This window comes from Seriola lalandi, unplaced genomic scaffold (genome assembly GCF_002814215.2).
Source record: "Seriola lalandi dorsalis isolate HSWRI2012SDOR001 ecotype SW California unplaced genomic scaffold, Sedor1 jcf7180002054692, whole genome shotgun sequence".
In the NCBI taxonomy this organism is placed as follows: Eukaryota; Metazoa; Chordata; class Actinopteri; order Carangiformes; family Carangidae; genus Seriola; species Seriola lalandi.
The window spans coordinates 899,337-918,160 of NW_019525245.1; the positions used below are offsets into that span (position 1 = coordinate 899,337).

At 39.3% G+C, this 18,824-nt stretch overlaps 4 protein-coding genes across 6 annotated transcripts in view; 2 read left to right on the plus strand and 2 right to left on the minus strand.

Moving 5' to 3' along the window:
* dip2bb (DIP2 acetate--CoA ligase B (putative)b) overlaps positions 1–7,229 on the plus strand; it is a 37,551-nt gene extending 30,322 nt beyond the window's left edge. Inside the window, exons 28-37 of the mRNA XM_087178575.1 lie at positions 390–579; positions 1,363–1,493; positions 1,582–1,750; positions 1,846–2,016; positions 2,105–2,166; positions 2,679–2,736; positions 2,849–2,923; positions 3,037–3,211; positions 3,456–3,579; positions 4,049–7,229. Of these exons, the coding sequence (XP_087034701.1) occupies positions 390–579; positions 1,363–1,493; positions 1,582–1,750; positions 1,846–2,016; positions 2,105–2,166; positions 2,679–2,736; positions 2,849–2,923; positions 3,037–3,211; positions 3,456–3,579; positions 4,049–4,301 (1,408 nt within the window). The 3' untranslated portion in view covers positions 4,302–7,229. The remainder of the gene's footprint in view (positions 1–389; positions 580–1,362; positions 1,494–1,581; positions 1,751–1,845; positions 2,017–2,104; positions 2,167–2,678; positions 2,737–2,848; positions 2,924–3,036; positions 3,212–3,455; positions 3,580–4,048) is intronic.
* A 549-nt stretch (positions 7,230–7,778) lies between these two features.
* On the plus strand, positions 7,779–13,218 carry atf1 (activating transcription factor 1). 3 transcript variants are annotated; one of them, XM_023423368.2, is made up of 8 exons: positions 7,779–7,940; positions 8,770–8,873; positions 10,285–10,407; positions 10,574–10,671; positions 10,772–10,905; positions 11,166–11,348; positions 11,769–11,922; positions 12,375–13,218. In XM_023423368.2, the coding sequence occupies exons 2-8, from the start codon at positions 8,775–8,777 to the stop codon at positions 12,517–12,519; spliced, it is 936 nt and encodes a 311-aa protein (XP_023279136.1). In that variant the 5' UTR covers positions 7,779–7,940; positions 8,770–8,774; the 3' UTR covers positions 12,520–13,218. The 3 variants fall into 3 exon arrangements, with proteins under 3 accessions (XP_023279136.1, XP_023279138.1, XP_023279137.1); XM_023423369.2 differs by lacking the exon at positions 7,779–7,940 and adding an exon at positions 8,011–8,672; XM_023423370.2 differs by lacking the exon at positions 8,770–8,873 and having other exon boundaries at positions 7,780–7,940.
* On the minus strand, positions 13,106–15,315 carry LOC111667646 (thiol S-methyltransferase TMT1A-like). Its single transcript, XM_023423371.2, has 2 exons — positions 14,685–15,315; positions 13,106–13,827 (listed from the first exon to the last, which is right to left on the minus strand). The coding sequence occupies exons 1-2, from the start codon at positions 15,180–15,182 to the stop codon at positions 13,591–13,593; spliced, it is 735 nt and encodes a 244-aa protein (XP_023279139.2). The 5' UTR covers positions 15,183–15,315; the 3' UTR covers positions 13,106–13,590.
* A 95-nt stretch (positions 15,316–15,410) lies between these two features.
* tmt1a.1 (thiol methyltransferase 1A, tandem duplicate 1) lies at positions 15,411–17,700 on the minus strand. The gene is made up of 2 exons (XM_023423693.2): positions 17,134–17,700; positions 15,411–16,151 (listed from the first exon to the last, which is right to left on the minus strand). Exons 1-2 carry the CDS (start codon positions 17,626–17,628, stop codon positions 15,918–15,920), a joined length of 729 nt encoding a protein of 242 aa, XP_023279461.1. The 5' UTR covers positions 17,629–17,700; the 3' UTR covers positions 15,411–15,917.
* Positions 17,701–18,824: the final 1,124 nt, after the last annotated feature.

Sequence of the window (18,824 nt, forward strand, 5' to 3'; positions counted from 1 at the left end):
TCAGTAGTGAGTAGCAGTAGTCACAGTGAAGGCAAGGTTAGTAGTGCATGAATTACTCAGTTCTGTCAGGGCCACTGTCATCAGTCATTGCAGACCATTTGCTGTGACAGTTTGCAGCATTAAACCAACAGGAAGTGGTGCATTTATCTCTGCAATGCATTTTCCGGTGTTGTTATTAAATTTGCTCAGTGGGTAGATTTGTGATGTGCCTGGTGTACTTTGGGTTAGTTGCTGCCCACAGCTGTAATATGTTTCTGTTTTTTATTCCTTTTAGCATGTATTGACTTGTGTGTTTTTTATTATGTGAAACTCTCCTTGAGAAAAGTTGAATTTGAATCAGTTTCACAACAAGTAAATGAACAGTATTAGATACACCTGGAAATGATAACATTTTGCTGTGTCATCGTTGATCAAAATAATTCCATGTTTACTTTGTACTCTGTAAAACACCCACTGTTCCTGTTCGCAGATGACCTTCCCCGCCGTCGGCCTCCACAGATCTATAAGCCGCCCACGGCAGAGATGATAGCTTATCTGGACTTCAGCGTGTCCACCACAGGCATGCTCACTGGGGTTAAGGTGAAACACATGAGATTCACTGTCAAATATATTTATGTTCCCTCTTGATCACAGTCCTGTAACCACCTGATATTCTAGAGCTGCTGAGTTCAGTCTTATAACCTTTTAGAATATGAATCTTGCTGCAGGAAAAAGACATTGAAGCACATTGCTGCTTGCAAAAACCATTGCCAATATGCTGTTTAGGCAATGCCTTGCAGGCAGCAATGTGTTTGCATTTATGGGCATATTTTGTTGTTTGGTGGTGTACTTTTCTTATACTTTTGTATAATTTGCTAAACCTAGATGATGTGCCATCTCACATATTTGCACACATTTGCAGATGAAAAAAAAAAAAAAAAAAATCAACAGCATAAAACAAGCAACAACAACAATAAATGAGTCAATAAGTTCCAGTCAATCAGCTATTATTGCCTATTGACCTTTGCCAGACCAAAGTGAGTGAAGTGACAAACAAACATTATGAACAGAATCAGGCAATGTCATCATTATAAAGCACTGATGTTCAAAACATACAGTGGTGAATCCATCATAGAAAAGGACATTAACCTGAATAGATTATAATGCAGTGCAGCCAGACAGGGACTTTTTCGGCACCTGAAAATGATTCAGTCTGATGTAAAGTCTAAGAAGAACCAGTAAACTAAATTACAAAAAAAAAAAAAACCCAAAAAACATAAGATTGCTCTCAGGAAATATCAAACCTCACATGTTGATGTTAGACAGTTTCAGAGTCAGGGTGAAGCTCTTTGATGTTCTAACGTGTCTTCTTGTCTGTAACAGATCTCTCATGCAGCAGTTAGTGCACTTTGTCGCTCCATAAAGCTACAGTGTGAACTGTACTCCTCTCGCCAAATAGCCATCTGCCTGGATCCTTACTGTGGTCTGGGCTTTGTCTTGTGGTGCCTCGCAAGGTAAACATTTTACCCACAAAGCCCACATGTTATGTTTTTCCTCTGATGTGTTTCTCCCCTAATCACCGCTGCATTTCTTGTCTGACAGTGTTTACTCAGGTCACCAATCCATCCTGATTCCTCCCTTTGAGTTGGAGAGCTGCTCGTCTCTGTGGCTGAGCACACTCAGTCAGTACCGCATCAGAGACACCTTCTGCTCCTACTCTGTCATGGAGCTCTGCACTAAAGGGCTGGGCACTCAGACTGAGTTACTCAAGGTAAGGAGAGAGGCATCAACTATGATAAATAAAGAGTCATGGTCATTTCAACGACGATCATTGTGTCTGTGTCTGTGTGCGCGCGTCTTTCTCAGGCTCGTGGTGTGAACCTCTCATGCGTGCGGAGCTGTGTGGTGATAGCGGAGGAACGCCCCCGCCTGGCCCTCACACACTCCTTCTCCAAGCTGTTTAAGGATGTGGGGCTGTCGTCCAGAGCTGTCAGTACTGCTTTTGGCTCCAGGGTGAACTTGGCCGTCTGCCTGCAGGTACAGCATAACCTCACATTACATAGACACACACTGTAAACTAAACCTTGAGTCTGACATGTATGTGTCTGTCCGCTGTGTGTCACAGGGCACTACTGGTCCTGACCCATGTACAGTGTATGTGGACATGAAGTCCCTCCGCCATGACAGGTGAGGTCATGTGGATTATTTCAGTCTGGGATTACCATTAACCTTTGACAAGGCTTAAGTGTCCTGAATTGACACTTAAATTCAGAGACTTGTTTTTGGAAGTCAGGCCCTCACTGTATATATGAACTTTAGGTCTAATGTCCCTGTTGTGTCTGAAGTCGGCAAAATGTAACGGGGGGATTGTGCGTATAAAAAAAAAAAATACTATTCATGTTTAAATGTTTTCCGAAACAGCATTTAAAATGGCTTGAAACGGTCTCATAATCTGCAGACAACCTGTGTCTATATCACAGTAATTCAAAAGGCTTCACATTATGAAGCAGTAAATGTTAAATGAAAAAGTACCCCCACATAAATCTGATAAACCCAGCAACCTTGAACAGCACAACTGGTTACAGAAGATGTTTGGAACCTTGTTAGGAAAAAGAACAATTTGAAAGATCATTGAATAATTTTAGTTTGAATAACTGCATATGTCTACTTATGTGTGTATGTGTTGTTGGCCATTTCAGAGTGAGGCTGGTGGAGAGAGGAGCACCTCAAAGTCTTCCTCTAATGGAGTCTGGCAAGGTGAGATGTTCCATAAGCATTCCAGCGGAGCAGATTCAGTTTGTGAAGGGTTAATTTAAAGGCGTGTTGACAGTGTACTCCACGGTGCCTTTACATTTCGTTTTATTTGCAGATACTGCCAGGTGTGCGGGTGATAATCGTGAATCCAGAGACCAGAGGCCCACTGGGTGATTCTCATCTTGGAGAGGTGAGAGGAAGTTCTGAACAGACACTCTCCTTTTGTAACGACATCGCGGCAAAACCAAAAATGTTCTTCCCATCGAACCTAGCAGTGACCCAGCGTATCCTTCTCTGTCTTAGGTCTGGGTGAACAGCCCTCACAATGCCAGTGGCTACTACACCATCTATGGAGAGGAGAGTCTTCAGGCCGACCACTTCAATACCAAACTCAGCTTCGGAGACCCGCAGACCTTATGGGCCAGAACCGGATACTTGGGTTTTGTGAAGAGGACTGAACTGTTGGATGCCAGTGGCGGTATATAGACCCTTACAGAGCTAAAACCTTGATTCAAAACAAAATAGATTGAATCAGCACAGTCAAGTCGTGATGAATTTATTATCAGATAGATTATAGATGATAAATGCAACCCTATGCGAAACCTTTTATTGAATGAAACCTATCAAATCGGAGTAAGCACATTCCTGGCTGTTTACATTTTCCTCCACTTTGTCTACAAACTTTTCTGGATTGACTATGTTGCCTGTATCTCTGTGTTCAGATCGGCATGATGCTCTCTTTGTGGTGGGCTCACTGGATGAGACCTTGGAGCTACGAGGGTTGCGTTACCACCCAATCGACATTGAAACCTCAGTGTCCCGGGCTCACCGCAGTATTGCTGAGAGGTGAGAATGCTCCTGATGTACATTATCTACCTGACATATGCACATTTTATTAATATATTCTCATGTACTCATGTGCATACTTTAATATGATTCTGATACAGCCAGTTAGCTTAGCGCATAAACTGGAAACAGGGGAAACAGCTAACAAAACACTAAAGCTCACTAATTAACATGTTATATCTTGTTTGTTTCCCCCATACAACCAACAGCTTGTCATTTTTATACTTTTGTTTTAATATGGATTAAAGTGAGTGTTAGAGGTACTACGTTTCATCAAAGCCTGTTTTCAATCTTTGTGCTGTGCTAAGCTAACCATCTACTACTGGTGCTAGCTTCATGTTTAGTGTATTTAAGTCATCTCTTGGCAGGAGACTGATTAAGCACAATTCCCCAAATGTTGAAATACTCCTTTAACATGGCTTTTGGGTTTGAACACCACCCTCAGTCACCCTGTTCTCATTTCTCACAGTGCTGTGTTTACATGGACCAACCTGCTGGTGGTGGTGTCGGAGCTGTGTGGTTCAGAGCAGGATGCACTGGACCTGGTGCCTCTGATAACCAACGTGGTCCTGGAGGAGCACCACCTCATCGTGGGTGTGGTGGTTATTGTGGACCCTGGTGTTATACCCATCAACTCCAGGGGAGAGAAGCAACGTATGCACCTACGCGACTCTTTCCTCGCTGACCAGCTGGATCCCATCTATGTTGCTTACAACATGTGAGGGGCTTGTTTAGCCATCATCCACAGTCTGGATGCTTCTGCACCATCATCTTAACATTTGACTACTGACTTGGCAGATGATGAGAAGGAAAAGCATGAACTACATATACTGCTACCCAGCCCCTGTGTGACACCAGCATATCTTGGCCACTGCATGTCTGTGATTGGATCTGCCATGTTTGGAGTTGTTCACTGTGTTTTATAGATAGAATATTGCAAATGGGATTGAAGCAACATGTGTTGCTTATGGCAAAGAAAAAAAAAGTCCCTGTTGCACTTTTTGGGGGAAAGGGGCAAGCGACACATACAACAGGACCACTTTTAATATAAATACTATATTAATGTCTTTGTGAAAATCCATCTTCTTATTCTATACTTACCACAAACCTCTTAAAATGCTTTCCCTTATGTGTCTACACAGATTCCAAGAGCTACTTAACTTAAATCAACAACTTGAAATATTTTCACATGCAGCTTTCAAACTAATGCACACAAATGCATGTGCTGAGACCTTGTCATTTCTCACTAACATGGATGAATAAGAGGGCACATGAAAGCAAACCTTGAAACTAGTAGCTAGTCTCAGTCAGTGTACATTATTTAAAATGCTTATTTTGTCCCATGATAATGAAGCCAAATAAATTTTTCTGCCCTCATATATATTTCCTGCCTTATAAAACTTCAGCCATACATTCCTATCTTAATTTTTAATGAATCCGTTATTAATGGCTGTTTATTCTCGTTTGGTTTTGACTAGTAATGGAAATCCCGACAGATATCCAAAGGGTTTAAAGTAAAAGAGGAAAGGGGCCATATTCTGTACTGTATCTATAAAGGCCTCCTTGTATTTTAGATACTGTATGTTTCTGTATAGATATTTTTAATTGTATAAATGTATAAATGCTTGACTCATCTCTCTCAGTTGATGGTTTCTGGATAGTTAAGATGGGAGATTACAATAGTAGCAGAAAGACAATTGTAAATAAGACTGGACAGTACTTTTGAGGTGGAATATTAGTTGGAGGGTAAAAATGAATAACTTTAAAGCATTGTTAGTCAGAATAGATGTAACATTGCACTTTCTCTAAAATTGTCTATTTTATTATAACAATGAGGCATTATGACGAATGGTACAGGAGCATATATTATTCTTAGGAATCTTGCTTGAGGGTATTTGAGAGTTTACCAGGAGGGCTATCACTGTTAATACCAGGGAAAAAAAACATGGTGTGATGAGAAAGCTAAAACCAATATCATGACTGTTTTCAGGCTACCAGGTTATTTTAACGTAACAAAAAGAAAATAGGCCCCCATCTGTTCATCTAATATCCATTGCCATTGTACTTTGTGTTGCTAAAGATTCACACCCCTCTCAGTTTTGTACTGCATAGTAGAGCAAGTGTTTGAGAGTTCGGCCCTTTTCCTTTTCCTCTCTACACTCTACGTTCATTAGGACTGTGTTTTGTGTTTGTGCAACTCTGTAAAGAATTACTTTGAATTCCAACAGGATTGTTGTTGGTACTGTAAGTCTGTAGTCAATAGAGGCAAGTCATCATGTATCTGGATTATTTTGTGTTCAGTCACTGGATTTATAAGCACTTGTGAATGCAGTTGCGAAGCTGAGCCACATCTGAAACATCTTTGATTGGCACGTAAAGTAAGTGTATGAAAAAGAAAAGGGTAAAAAAAATATTTGCATTAAGATGTTTTTGCGAAATGTATTTGGTTTCCTGCAACCTTGTGCTTTCCTTGTGCTCCTTGCCATAATTTATAGGTTCTTTGTACAGGATAATACTGTATTTCAGTGATGAGCCCTTAATGTCAACATGTAAATAGTTTTTGTTATTTTTGGACTTTTGCAATTGTCCCATTATAACATTCAATCATGCCAAACACATTATTAAGAAGATGTTTAATTATTTCAAGGTAAACAGGAGTATGATCCATTGAATTACTGCACTTTGCACTGGTGGTACTCACAGTAGGTTTCTACTGTGTGGACTCAAGTTTTGATTTAACTATCCCCATTTCATCTTAGATTAAATGTGCTAATAATTTTAGAAATATAATGCTTTATATTTGTTTTTGCTCAGTTTTAAGTCTAACTTGAAAAAAGACTAATAGCACTTCATCCTAGCTTTAACATTGCATCCTATGTTAGCAGCAGAGTGTTTGCATGACTCAGCCAAGCACACAAAGAAATCAGCTTGAGGCACATCTCATCTGGAGGCACAGGTGGGGGAGATATGTATGTATGAAACTGTACATTCAGGGAACAAAACTCATAACACAGGGATGGACCAGGTGGTCCCTTGGTGCAATCTGTGAATACTACCCATAAAATGTAGACGTTTGTCAAAACAAATTTCCTTGTAATCACTGCGGATCTTGCAAACCTAATGAGCAAAAAGAGGGGTTACGGGCAACCAGTGTCCATCTACCATCTACCTGCTTCGCTAGGAAGTCAACAAGGGCTTCCTTTGGTTTCCACTCTTTTTCTCCGTCAGAGTTCTTACACACTATGCAATCCCAAAGACAGTGCAATTTAATTTCATAGCTTGCACAGTCTGGTGAATTATACATGCTTATACATTTTGTAATAACAAAGAACAGAGGACTGATGAAATCTAACCAGTAGTGTACTTAAGACTGTATTCATCTCTGTTGAGTTGTTCTATCAATATTTTGTGTATGCACTCTTGATATGTTGTATATTAATTATTTGGTAAATTCTAAATTGCTCCATTAGGGCGTGATCCACTGATGAATCTTTAATGCTAGAGAGGTGTTTTAACTCGTGTAGTTAAGAAATCAAGGTGGTACACCCCTTCCCACTTTTCTCACTTATTTTCTATTTTGGTTTGTTGTACTTTGTTTTATACTTTATGTAAAAGTAATACATAATAAACAAAAACATTTAATCATTTAAGGTGTCTCCATATTTATGAGTTTAGTATTAGTGTAACATGGATTGAAACAGACCACAATGTCTTATATAGCCTCTTTGGATTATTATTCTTGTGATGTTCACTGCGTTTTGAAGTGACAAGAGGAAGATCAGCCTCAGGTCTTCAAATGTTATTCTTTCAGCTTTCACTGTCACAATATTGTAATAATATAAACAATGCATTGTGTCCGCAGCATAGACATGCTGTAGCTGGTGGATGCAGAGCTAATTTTCATCATATTTTATGGGATAGACATATGATTTGATCGTCAGAGTAACAATCGCTGTCAAGTAAATGTAGTGAAGTAAAAAGTACAATATTTCCCAATGAAATGTGTCAGAATGAAAATACAATGCGGCATAAAATGAAAACTCAAGTAAATTAGTTTTGGTTATAGAAAAGTAACAAATTCAACTTTTGCCACTCTATGTGTATCCACCAGTTGCTCAAACTCTTTTCACCAATCACAAAGCCTCGAGAAACTATTACATAATGCGGCTTTGCTAACAGCACCGCCCATTTCCTTTGGGAAAAAAGTGGTCAGCTATTTTTTTTAGCTGACATCTTTGTATTTTTAGCTGTTAGCAGTTGCTGCTAAGTAACTTTTCAGGGTGTTTCTTGTGTCAAAGTATACACCCGAATTGCACGAAGTCCACGCTGTGAACAAGAGCAGTTACGCGGCTTTTGAAAAGGTAAATTTTGGCTGGCCCAGCGGTACTTTTGTGCTCGTATGGCTGTATGCTGCGCTGTGGCGGTAATGGCGGCTGTTGCTTCGTCAACTCCTCGCCGTTTTACGAAAAGGGAAGGTGTAGTTAGCTTAATGGCTCCCCGTATCGCTGACGTCTATTGACGCGGTAACTTGCGTGCCAGTGACAGAGTTACACATATTTGCTCATTGAGACAAAAGCTCATCCATCCTGTGCACCAGAGTAGCGAAACTTACTCTGCTTGTAGCTCGAAAGCGGTTGTATTTAACGATTTAAACTGGTTAACATCCGTTTAACTGAATGTTAGCTACCGTTAACTAGCAGCGGTAACGTTGGTGAGCGCGAACATTCTAGTAGTAATGACTCACGCGATAACTTTACATTTCAGCTGTAAACGATTTACAGGGTTTGAGTCGGCCACTTGGTCAAATTTAGCATTTAACGCCAAATAATGAGTGAAAACAGTTAATAGTAGACTGCCGGGCCTAGCTATGTTCCGTAACTCCATGTTATCGTTAGTTGCATTTGGCTAACACGATTGAACCAAAAAGGAAGTCGAGTTTTGATTAGCTAAAATGCACACGTTTAACTTTAGAAGAAACCACTGGTTATCTCAAATAAGCAACCGTGATTTGATATTGCCGCGGTCTGTTCCACACTGGTCGTGAAGAGTTATTTTCACAAAAATTGCAGAATAAGCGCACAGGCCACAGCGGAGTAAGTTACAGCGTAATACAGGCAGCCCCGCCGCAGACATTTGTTGTACCAGATTAGAGCCATTGTAAAACAGTAATATTGATTTATTTGTTCCCAGTTACTATGGAAGAAGTACAGCAGGGCAGCAATGGCACTGACTCACAGACTGCCACCATTCCCACTACCATCACATCCTCTCAGTTCTCACAGATAGCCCAACAGGTAACGAATAGATCCCTTTCAAAATACCATTAACAAGTATCTCAAACACTGCCAAACAGTGCCTCAGTAGCAGTTGCTGTGCTAATAGCACTATTCCACCTTGTTCATGAATGTCATGTTGAAAGCACAAGGTCTAAAGATGTCTTATTAAAACAGGTTATTTTCCGGTTGATATGTAGCAAGTTTGCTTTAACTCTTGCTGTAATATGACTTAAAATTTAAGATGGATCCAAAAAGACAACTAAGAGGCATCCACATAGTTCCCATTTTGTCAGGCTTTATCTGCAAAGTTAGATAACAATAATCTGAATTGAAACTTTATCTTAATTGTATTGCATATAGCAGTATAAACTATTTGTAAAATGACAATTGAAGTATTTATCGTACTTAAGTTTTAAATTAACTGTCAATTTTGTAATATGGAGGGATTACAGGAAATAGTGTTTAGTGTGAATAGCTTGTTGCAGTCTTTACTTGATCCTTGTAGGTGTACTAGAAGCTGTTTGAATTTCTATCTTGACAGCAAAAAAAAGTTTGTACTTGAAGGACTTTAAGTTCCTGTTTGAGTTTATGGCATCTGACTGGCTGTCAGCATTTATAGACTCTAAGCATACACACCATAGAACTGTAAACACATGATTGTTGAATAATGTAAATGAGTACATACTTAATCATATTGTGACAATACCCATTATGTGTTCACTTAGATAAAATTATATCATTAGTAGGTTTCTTAAACTAGACTCATAATGATCAGTTCACCCAAATAGAAAAAGTCTATATATCCCTTCTGACATCTAGTCATACAGATAGTTTTGGCTTTATGTGATGCTCATCTTGAAATTTTCAGCCATAAACCCACTTCAAAGGTGGAGAATTGGGTAATGTTTGTGGGGCTCAAAATATAAAAAAAAGATTTTAGAAAAATTCAGCAATAACTCGTCTTTGCAAAACTAACATTCAGTTATTCAGGACTTTCATAGGGAATATTTCAGCAGTTGAACCAGTGGAAACTGAGGTCTGTAGATTATCCAAAGTAACCAGGGCATTGTCTCTTGAAAGACATGTTAATGCTGAGTCTTTGAATGGTATTTTTTCAATTCTCTGAGGAAAAAAGCAAAATTCTATTCATTTCGATTGTATTGGGGTGGTGGCAAAAGCATCATTTGTAGATATCTCAATCCTCGACACATGAAACCAAAATCACCTCCTTGGCTGGACGCCATAAGGGGTAAATTTAGGAAATATGTTTTGTACAGTACGGGGGAAATTACCCTTTTAAGCAATGTTTTCAAATCCAAATGATGTTTCAGTGTGCTTCTGAACTCACTTTTCTGTACACATTGAATGCAATTACCATGACAAGTATACTGTGTTTTCTGGATTTGTCATGGTGTTTGGTTTGTTGTAGATGTCACTGGGTGGTTCGTCTGTGGCTGTGGTACAACTGCCAGGGGGTCAGTTTCAGGTTCAAGGAGTTATCCAGTCTGCACAGTCGTCAGTCATTCAGTCCCCTCAGGTGCAGACTGCACAGGTAAGACCAACCGATAGCTTCTGTTTAATTCATCTGCTTACATGAATTTCCCCAAGGGGATAAATAAAGTATCTATCTTTCTATCTATTTTAATTTCTTTATATAAGCAGCCACCATTTTATACAATTACTTATATTCACTTGTTAATTCATCTCCTTATTTCAAGATCCAGGATTCAGATAGTGAAGATTCACAGGACTCATCAGACAGTGGAGCAACAACCCAAAAGACCAGAGAAATACTTGCAAGGCGGCCGTCATACAGGTAAAAATACAAAAACAAACAGTAAAGATAGAAATTTTCACAGAAACAGTTGTGTTTGATGAATAGTAATTCAAGGAGTCTTCCTCTTCTCACCTTGTAGAAAAATCCTAAATGAGCTTTCATCTGAGGAAGTGACACACATTGAGGGAAAGGATAACAGCCCAGCATCCACAGGAGTGACAGGTGTTACAGTACCCACCACCCAAATCTACCAGACCAGCAGCGGCCAGTACAGTATGAACCTCTCCCTTCTACTTACTTACATTAAAAAAGAGATGCTTTTGTGTTAGTATGTTCACTAGATACAGCTGTCTACCAGAGACCATTTGTCGCTTTAGCTATTAACCACTTTGAGTATTAGCCATCTAATGGCCCAAAGCTCCGAGCCTGTGTGGTTTTTTAACTTATCAGGAAAGAGTTCTTTGCAGTACCCAGAATGATAGCCTAGCCTGCTGCTTTTCTCAGTTGTGTTGTCATCTGTGTGGTTTTTCCAGTTACCATAGCCGCTAATGGCACAATCCAGCTGGCGACTCCAGGGTCCGAAGGCATTCAGGGTCTACAGGCTGTCACCATGGCCAACTCTGGTGGAGCCCAGCAAAGCACCACCATCCTGCAGTACGCCCAGACACCTGATGGCCAGCAGATACTGGTGCCTAGCAACCAGGTTGTTGTACAAGGTGAGCAGAAAATAGCATAGTCTGACAAACTTTATCTAAATTTCTTCTAGTTTGTTTGGGGATGTCAGTTTGGATGGTGGGCAGATTTCAAAAATGTGTTTGTCTTTTGAGATAGTCAATGGCACAGTATCTTGCAACAAACCAGCATGCCATGGCCGATGAAATTTGTGCAAGTGGATACTATATCAGTTAGAAAACCTACTATTGTGTACTGTGTAGCTTTGTGCTAATTCTACCGTTTACTTTGATCAAGACGATGAACAGGACATTTACATAGGTTTAAAATCTGTTGTCTCAGTATTTACTAATAGAAAAATGGTGTGGTTAATCTTTTAAGTAAGATCTCTGAAGTAATGCATGCTGCGTTGCAGAACTCTTATGACTCCTGTTGTTGTGCCTTTACTCTTGGGTTTCTCTCAGGTGCAGGAGGTGAGGTACAAACATACCAGATCCGAGCAGCGCCCACATCCAGCTCCCTGCCTCAGACTGTCGTTATGACCTCTCCTGTGGGACTATCTCAGAGCAAGACTGATGATCCAACACTTAAGAGAGAAATCAGGCTTGCAAAAAACAGGTAAGTGCACAGTTTCTTGATGTTTTGGAAAACATAAAATAATCATAAATTATCAGATATATGCAGTAATGGAGAGTACCGTGTTGATTGTAATTAATGCTCATCTCAACATTGTAGTGTTGAATGATCTATGTATTACCTGATTCAAATATTTGTTGTTGGAATGTTATAAATCCAAGTATACAACGCTGCTCCACCCTGGGTGTTGCCTTTGATTTTTCATTGACACATCATTAATCATCCTTTTTGAATGGCCACTTGCTGACCTCTCTGTAGTGTTGAACAGTGCACAGGAGGACTATTACACCAGAAACAAACTAGATGAAGTAAAAAAAAAAAAAATTTGTGCATAATTGTGAAATAGCATATATTTATTACTTATTAATTTCTAAATGCACTCATTGCATGATCCCTCAGTTGAACTAAATTCACATTTTTCTTCCCTCTGTCAGAGAGGCAGCCCGTGAATGTCGAAGGAAAAAAAAGGAATATGTGAAATGCTTGGAAAACCGTGTAGCTGTTCTTGAGAACCAAAACAAGACATTGATTGAAGAACTCAAAACATTAAAGGACCTTTATTGTGTTAAAACGGGATAACTTGTTTGAATACAAGACGAGGATTGAGACGTAATGTGGCAGCGGCACAGCTCAGCCGTTTGGACATGTTGGGGTTTCTGGGAACACTTCATTTCAGGCTGAGATCCTCAAGGTTTTGTTTTTTACTCTGTTTGATATAAAAGTGACTTATGATCGCAGTGAGATTTACTCAACAAATAAAAAAGAAATTGGCTGTTTTTCCACCTGATGTTTTTTAAAAATTTGCTAATGCTATAACATTTATAGTTGTGTACATTTTTAATACTGGGAGGTTTGAAATTGTGAGCTTTATCTTTGAGTCTCAGTTTCTAAATGTATCCTTCCTTTTCTCTTGTGTTTTTAAAAATGTTGCTGTTGGAATTTTTTTTTTTTTTCTAACAGCATCTGCAGAATTTTGACTGTATAATTACTACACAGACATTATTCCTTTTTATTTTGTGAACCAGCAATTCCCCTCATTTCTCCATTACAATTGTCATTCCTTATTTTTGTGCAATGGAATATAAAGGGTAACAGAAAAGATGACATTGAGGGTGGTTTGTTTGGTTGTTTCTTGGCAGTTACTTAGACAATCAGGGAAAAAGCACAGTGTCCAGGTAATATTTATTATGTACATCTTGGGAGGGGTGGGGAAGAAGAACAAACCGTGTATGAAATGTTGCTGATTCTGTAAGAAAATAAATATATTTTCACTCAAAATATGTACTGTGGCTTATGTACTTTTGTTCACTGTAACTGAAAACAGATCTGAAACACCTACAGGGGTGTGCTCATGCAGTGTTTTCTTTAACTTTTGTCCACTATATGTTTTTCTTTCATTGATTGAATGCAATTAATAATGTGAAACTTGCAGACTTAATTTTGACTCGGTACTTTGACATAAATGTTAGTTGTGGACCAACGAACATGACACATGAGGTTTGTGATGGCAAACTAAATAAGAATATAAGGCATTAGCAGGAAGTAAAATATTCCCAGAGGGACTTATGACTGGGTTTAGAGTGAAAATACTATATACCCACTAAATGATGTACACAGGGAAAAATAACATCTGTCCATTCTTCTCTGCCGTCATTTAATGGAATATCCCATGATATGTGGTCTTATCATTAAAGTAACCTCTGGAGCCTCAATTTGTTTTAGGTGAAGTTCAGAGAAACCAGCAGCCTCTAGATCTTTCCACGTTGCTCTGGTAACCATGCATCCATCCCCAAGATAGTACCACAGAGGTTCAAGTACATGCTGAAAGAAGTATGTCCAGGAGGACGGATCAGAGACAACATGTTCCAAAAAGTAGAAGGCTCCACCCTGTAAGAGACAGCCAGCAAAACCAGGTTATTGCATTTCCAATCAAATCTGGTTATGTTACTTTGTTAATATACACCGTCTGAACTTGACTTCCTAGCTGTTATTGGTTAAGGCAGAGGAGAGGGATTCCTGCCATGGGTGTGTTTACATTCTGAAGTAAATGTCAAATTTCATTCAAATCATTCTAATTTCTGACAATAATCAAAAGTGACTGGAAAAAAATATCTTAAATAGTAGAAAGCAGAGAAAACCAAGACCAAATCTTCAATGTGACAATTGAAGTGGGACTGATCTAGTGCCTTGTTTCAGCATGGAGGACAGCTCATCCACAGCCTTTTCAGAAAGCCCAAGAAAGTGTTTTTAGGCTTCAAGTCATCAGTAACAACAACAACCCAGTCAAATACTCACAGAAACACTTCATTTTTGCTGTGATGGGTTCAGTGTGTGACAACTTTTCACAGGATAGCCAAACCTAGTTTTAGCTCCTTTTTTACTTTAGTTTATAGTGTGCTCACAATATTCATATTTTCAAATAGACATACTCAAACAAACTTCCAGTGATACGCAGTTGGTATTATTCTGTAGTAGTGCTTGGTTTTTGGGTCTCTACGTAAAAAAGATAATAAAAATAATAATTCAGTAACTTCAATTGTAGTCTGTGCTGTACTTAATGGATACTTTTTGCAACCCAGTACATATATGTACACACTTCACATTGTGGAAGATTACTTAATAACAGAAACAAATGTATAAAATAGCAGTAAAATGTTAAAGGCCCCAGGGCTCATTGACATTCATGTGAACTCACAGATAAAAATATTTCCAACCGCACGTGAAGGCAGCATATGGAGACTCACTGATTTGAGGACGCGCCGGATCTCCTGCAGCACCTGCTGCACATCGCTGACAGAACAGAGAACCAAGGTGCAGACAACAACGTCCACGGACTCGTCCTGTACTTCCTTCATGTCCTCTCCAGACAAAACCACAAACTTGTCATATGTCAGATGCTTATTTGCTTCCATGCTCATTCGCAGGTACTTCTCGAAGTGCGGGTTGGGGTCAGTGCACACCACCGTGCAGCCGTATGGGTAGAACTGGAAGTTCGCCCCGCTGCCACAGCCGATCTCCAGCAAGCGAAGCGTCCCGTCGCTGTGTGCAAATTTGCCCACGTTTCGGAAAAGATTTCTCTTCGTCTTGTGCATTTTATCGTTGTACGAAAATGTAATGTTGTAAGCAAGCAGGGGGAACAAACGTTTGTACATACCGTACAGGCCTGTCACCTCCATTAGCTGTAAGGGCAAAGTCAATGCAAAGCAAAGTATTCTGCAGAATTTCATAAGACACGTCTTCATTTTCCTCTAAGGGGATGTTAAACAGAGCTTAGCTAAGAGCATTTTCACACAGGTGACTTTGGAAGATCAACAGATTACTCTGTAATACCTGAGCGACAATGTCTCACCACACGGTGGCAAAGTAGACAAATCTGCATGTGTGGGATATGTAACAAGCCCCAATTCCCCCTTCTTCTTTTTTTTTTTATCTCAATTTTGTTTAATATGGAATAATACAATAGAACAATATAAAGATTATACCAGAGGATTCAACTCTTTAATCACTAACATTTTGACAGAATAACCTTAATCACAACAAAATGTACATAGGTGTCAGATCATCAAAGGCAGTCTACAAATACTGTCAATACAGCAGTAGCACACAGATAAACTCTGACAGACAGCACTTCTCTACGGCAGTATTAGATTGATTTATTAGCAAGCTACTTGGGAGTGAGGAATGGAGGACAGAGATAAAAAAAAACAAAGACATTTTTTAACCTAATCAGTATACAAAATCAATATTGTGTGCTGTCTATGTAAGGTGCTTATTCAACGTGTTAACATCATTTGACTTACCGAAACATAAACACTGAAAGTTTCTTTCAGTAGAAAAATAAAATTAGTATCAAAGTGACTATTATCTCTACCACTGGTGATCAATCACATGACAATGGAGAGGAGAGGCATTAAGTGATTGGCATATTCACACACTAGTTGTGAGGGAGGCTTACTACAAAGCTAACTTGACTCAATTTATTTTACAGCATAGCCTACAATGTGCGGTTTGATTAAGAACAGGAATGGAGCTTGAATGTGTCTCAGTTTGAGTTCAGAGAATCCAGCTGCCTCCAGATGTTTCCACGTGTCACGGGTGACCTCACATCCATCACCGAAGTAGTACCATGCAGGCTGAAGAACGTGCTGGAAGAAGTATGCCCAAGTTGAGGCGTCTGCAACGACATGCTCTAAGAAGAAGAAGGCTCCACCCTGCAAAACACAAATTGTAACGTATATACCATGCAAATTAAAAAAAAATATAAATTCCACCTGATGCAGATTGATCATTTACATACACATTTTACAGTGAATATGTTTCGTAGTTTTCTGACTACCCTGTGGCCACCTGTTAGATAACTAAGGATCCTTTCATCACATACCAAAAAATCTACAACTCAGTTGAATATATTGATCTTTGAGAGAATTCTGATATTGATGTATCAGCTAGTATTCTTTTTTAAAATTTAACATGTTTCCAACATTTTTTGGAGTATTCCAAGTATTCCTGGAAAGAAACTTGAAGTCACTTTAAGTATTTCCTTAAATTAGTTTTTAAAACAAGAAATGTAGTGAGTGGGACATTTTACAATTGCAGAATAAACTTGTCTGTGCTCTCTGGGGAACAAACTATGTGATAATGACACTTTCTCTACCTCAAACATGTCTTTGACATTTCTGTACTGCAATGTCTTGTTTCTTATGGGCCAACATATATTCCTATACTGATATATCTGCAATGAGCTAATATTGGCTGATATATGTAAACTAATATTGACCTAGGTAATTCATCAGTTGGACTTTTCACTTGGGTTCTGTGAACTTTAACTCCAAGTCCCCCTTTTTATTCCTATTTTGTTTCCAGTCTTCATTCAGTTTTGGATACATATAAAACTCCTGTAGCTATTTGAATATAAACAGTAGAGTAAAGAGTGACTTTTAAACATTGTAAAATGTAATGCTTATAGCAAAGGAAACTATTTTTTTTGTTAATCGAGTTAGTCATTAACTTCCAATGGTGAGCGATGAATCCACAGTTGCACTATTCATATTCAGTCAAGCTATTATTAGAACAGTATAGCCTCAACAATATAATACATATATTAATGATGCAGGATATGGTTGCAAATCAGCGTGTTTGATGGGTGTAAACTAAATGTGAACCACTGGCCATTTCAGTAGCAAGACAACTTACTGGCCGCAGGATACGGTGCGCCTCTCGCAGAGTTTGCGGTATGCTGTTGACAGAGCACAACACCAGGGTGCAGACAACAACGTCTACCGATCCGTCCTCAACTGACCCCATATTTTCCCCCGATGCCACCACAAATCTCTCAAATGTGAGGTGATCATTTTCGCCCATGCTTTTATCCAGATATTTCTGGAAATGAGGATTCGGATCAGTGCAGATCACCTTGCAACCGGGCGGATAAAACTCAAAATTTGTGCCGGTGCCGCAGCCGATTTCCAAAAGTGTGAGCTGTCCGCCAGGCTTGATGAACTCTGGCAGACTGCGAAACAGCTCCTTCTTCTTGTCGTGCATTTTCTTGTTGTACGTTATAGAAATCCGGTACAGACAAATTGGGAAGACACGTTTGTATATTTCATACAGGCCGACGGCGTGTATCACATGAAGGGGCAGGCATAGCACGTTGACAACTAAAGTGAAAAATCTCATTAGAAGAGACATATTTGCTGACCCTGACCTTCCTGGCGACCAGCAGCGAGCGCAGACTGTGGTTAAACCAAAGCGAGCTGTTAGTCACAGTAAGAGATGAGCGAGCACGGCAAGTCCGGTGCAAATTTTCAAAATAAAAGCCGAAAACAGTAGTGCACAGGAAGTTTTTGTGTTTTTGTTTGTATTATGCTACTACTGTTGCGAAACCTTATTTAAAACGGAGAAATCCATCATGGCACAGCTGAAGTCCACTCTAAAAGGGAAATGGACGAAACTGCAAACTTTAAGGGAACACATTTCATGGCTAACATTACAGGAAGTAGAGTATTGCTACAGAGTTAGCTAGCTCAGAGTTAATTCATTAACTCTAGTGTTTTGGTTGCCCAAACTCCACGTACAGTCTGTTGCCTTAAGTACCATTAAACCTGCTATAACTGATACAGTGGCTTTTTACAGCTCTTTTGCTGAAAACAACTGCTTCCTGTGCCCGAAAACGATGCTAAAGCCATGAGTGTGAACCAAAACAACCAACAGCGTATTTGAGGCCGGAGTGCTAAACAAACTTGCCATGAAGCTGAAAGGAGCTGCAGATTCAGGTGATAATTATCTGCAAATTCATCTTTCACGTTCCCTTTTACTTTGTCCTATTGTTTTCACATTGTCAATTGATTCATAATTATAGCTAAAATATTGATTATAGCCACTTTTAAACTAGCGAAACACTGAGGTTTAAGCCACTTTGATTGACAATAACTATTTTAGAATCATATTTTAATCCCCCATCCAGTATCCACTCTCCTTTTAGCTCTATTTAGGTCTCCATCAACTTCTCAGAAAATACTGGGGGTAAAAGTCCACACAAGGTAGCTAATATTAGTCCGTAAGTTCGTTTAACTGCCATACAGACTGGTCTGCCATCTGTGTGAATCAAAGAGTAAATCTGCAGACCATCAAATCAAAACACTGAGCTAAAAGAGGAAAAGAAAATGGTCCACAGAGCTGAAGTGTTTGCTGGTTAACTGTTGTGGTGGTGTGTTTGTCATTGTAGTCAGACTAATAGAGGTTACATGTAGCCACTGATACATTATTGAAGGCATTTGCATTGTTATTTGGTTAACAGTATAGATGTCGAAGTCCTTTCTAAACATCGTCCACCCGATTTTAGGCCAGTGAACCTACATACAGTACAGCTAAAAATGTGTTTGTTG

Bases quoted from the DNA above. Each gene is read 5' to 3' on its own strand.
- LOC111667646 (XM_023423371.2), bottom strand. From the start codon at position 15,182: ATGAAGACGTGTCTTATGAAATTCTGCAGAATACTTTGCTTTGCATTG. The intron at 13,828-14,684 runs GTGAGTCTCCAT...TGTCTCTTACAG, and splicing joins TCCGGCGCGTCCTCAAATCA to GGTGGAGCCTTCTACTTTTT.
- atf1 (XM_023423368.2), top strand. From the start codon at position 8,775: ATGGAAGAAGTACAGCAGGGCAGCAATGGCACTGACTCACAGACTGCC. The intron at 11,349-11,768 runs GTGAGCAGAAAA...GGTTTCTCTCAG, and splicing joins CAACCAGGTTGTTGTACAAG to GTGCAGGAGGTGAGGTACAA. The intron at 11,923-12,374 runs GTAAGTGCACAG...TCCCTCTGTCAG, and splicing joins ATCAGGCTTGCAAAAAACAG to AGAGGCAGCCCGTGAATGTC.
- tmt1a.1 (XM_023423693.2), bottom strand. From the start codon at position 17,628: ATGTCTCTTCTAATGAGATTTTTCACTTTAGTTGTCAACGTGCTATGC. The intron at 16,152-17,133 runs GTAAGTTGTCTT...TGTGTTTTGCAG, and splicing joins CGCACCGTATCCTGCGGCCA to GGTGGAGCCTTCTTCTTCTT.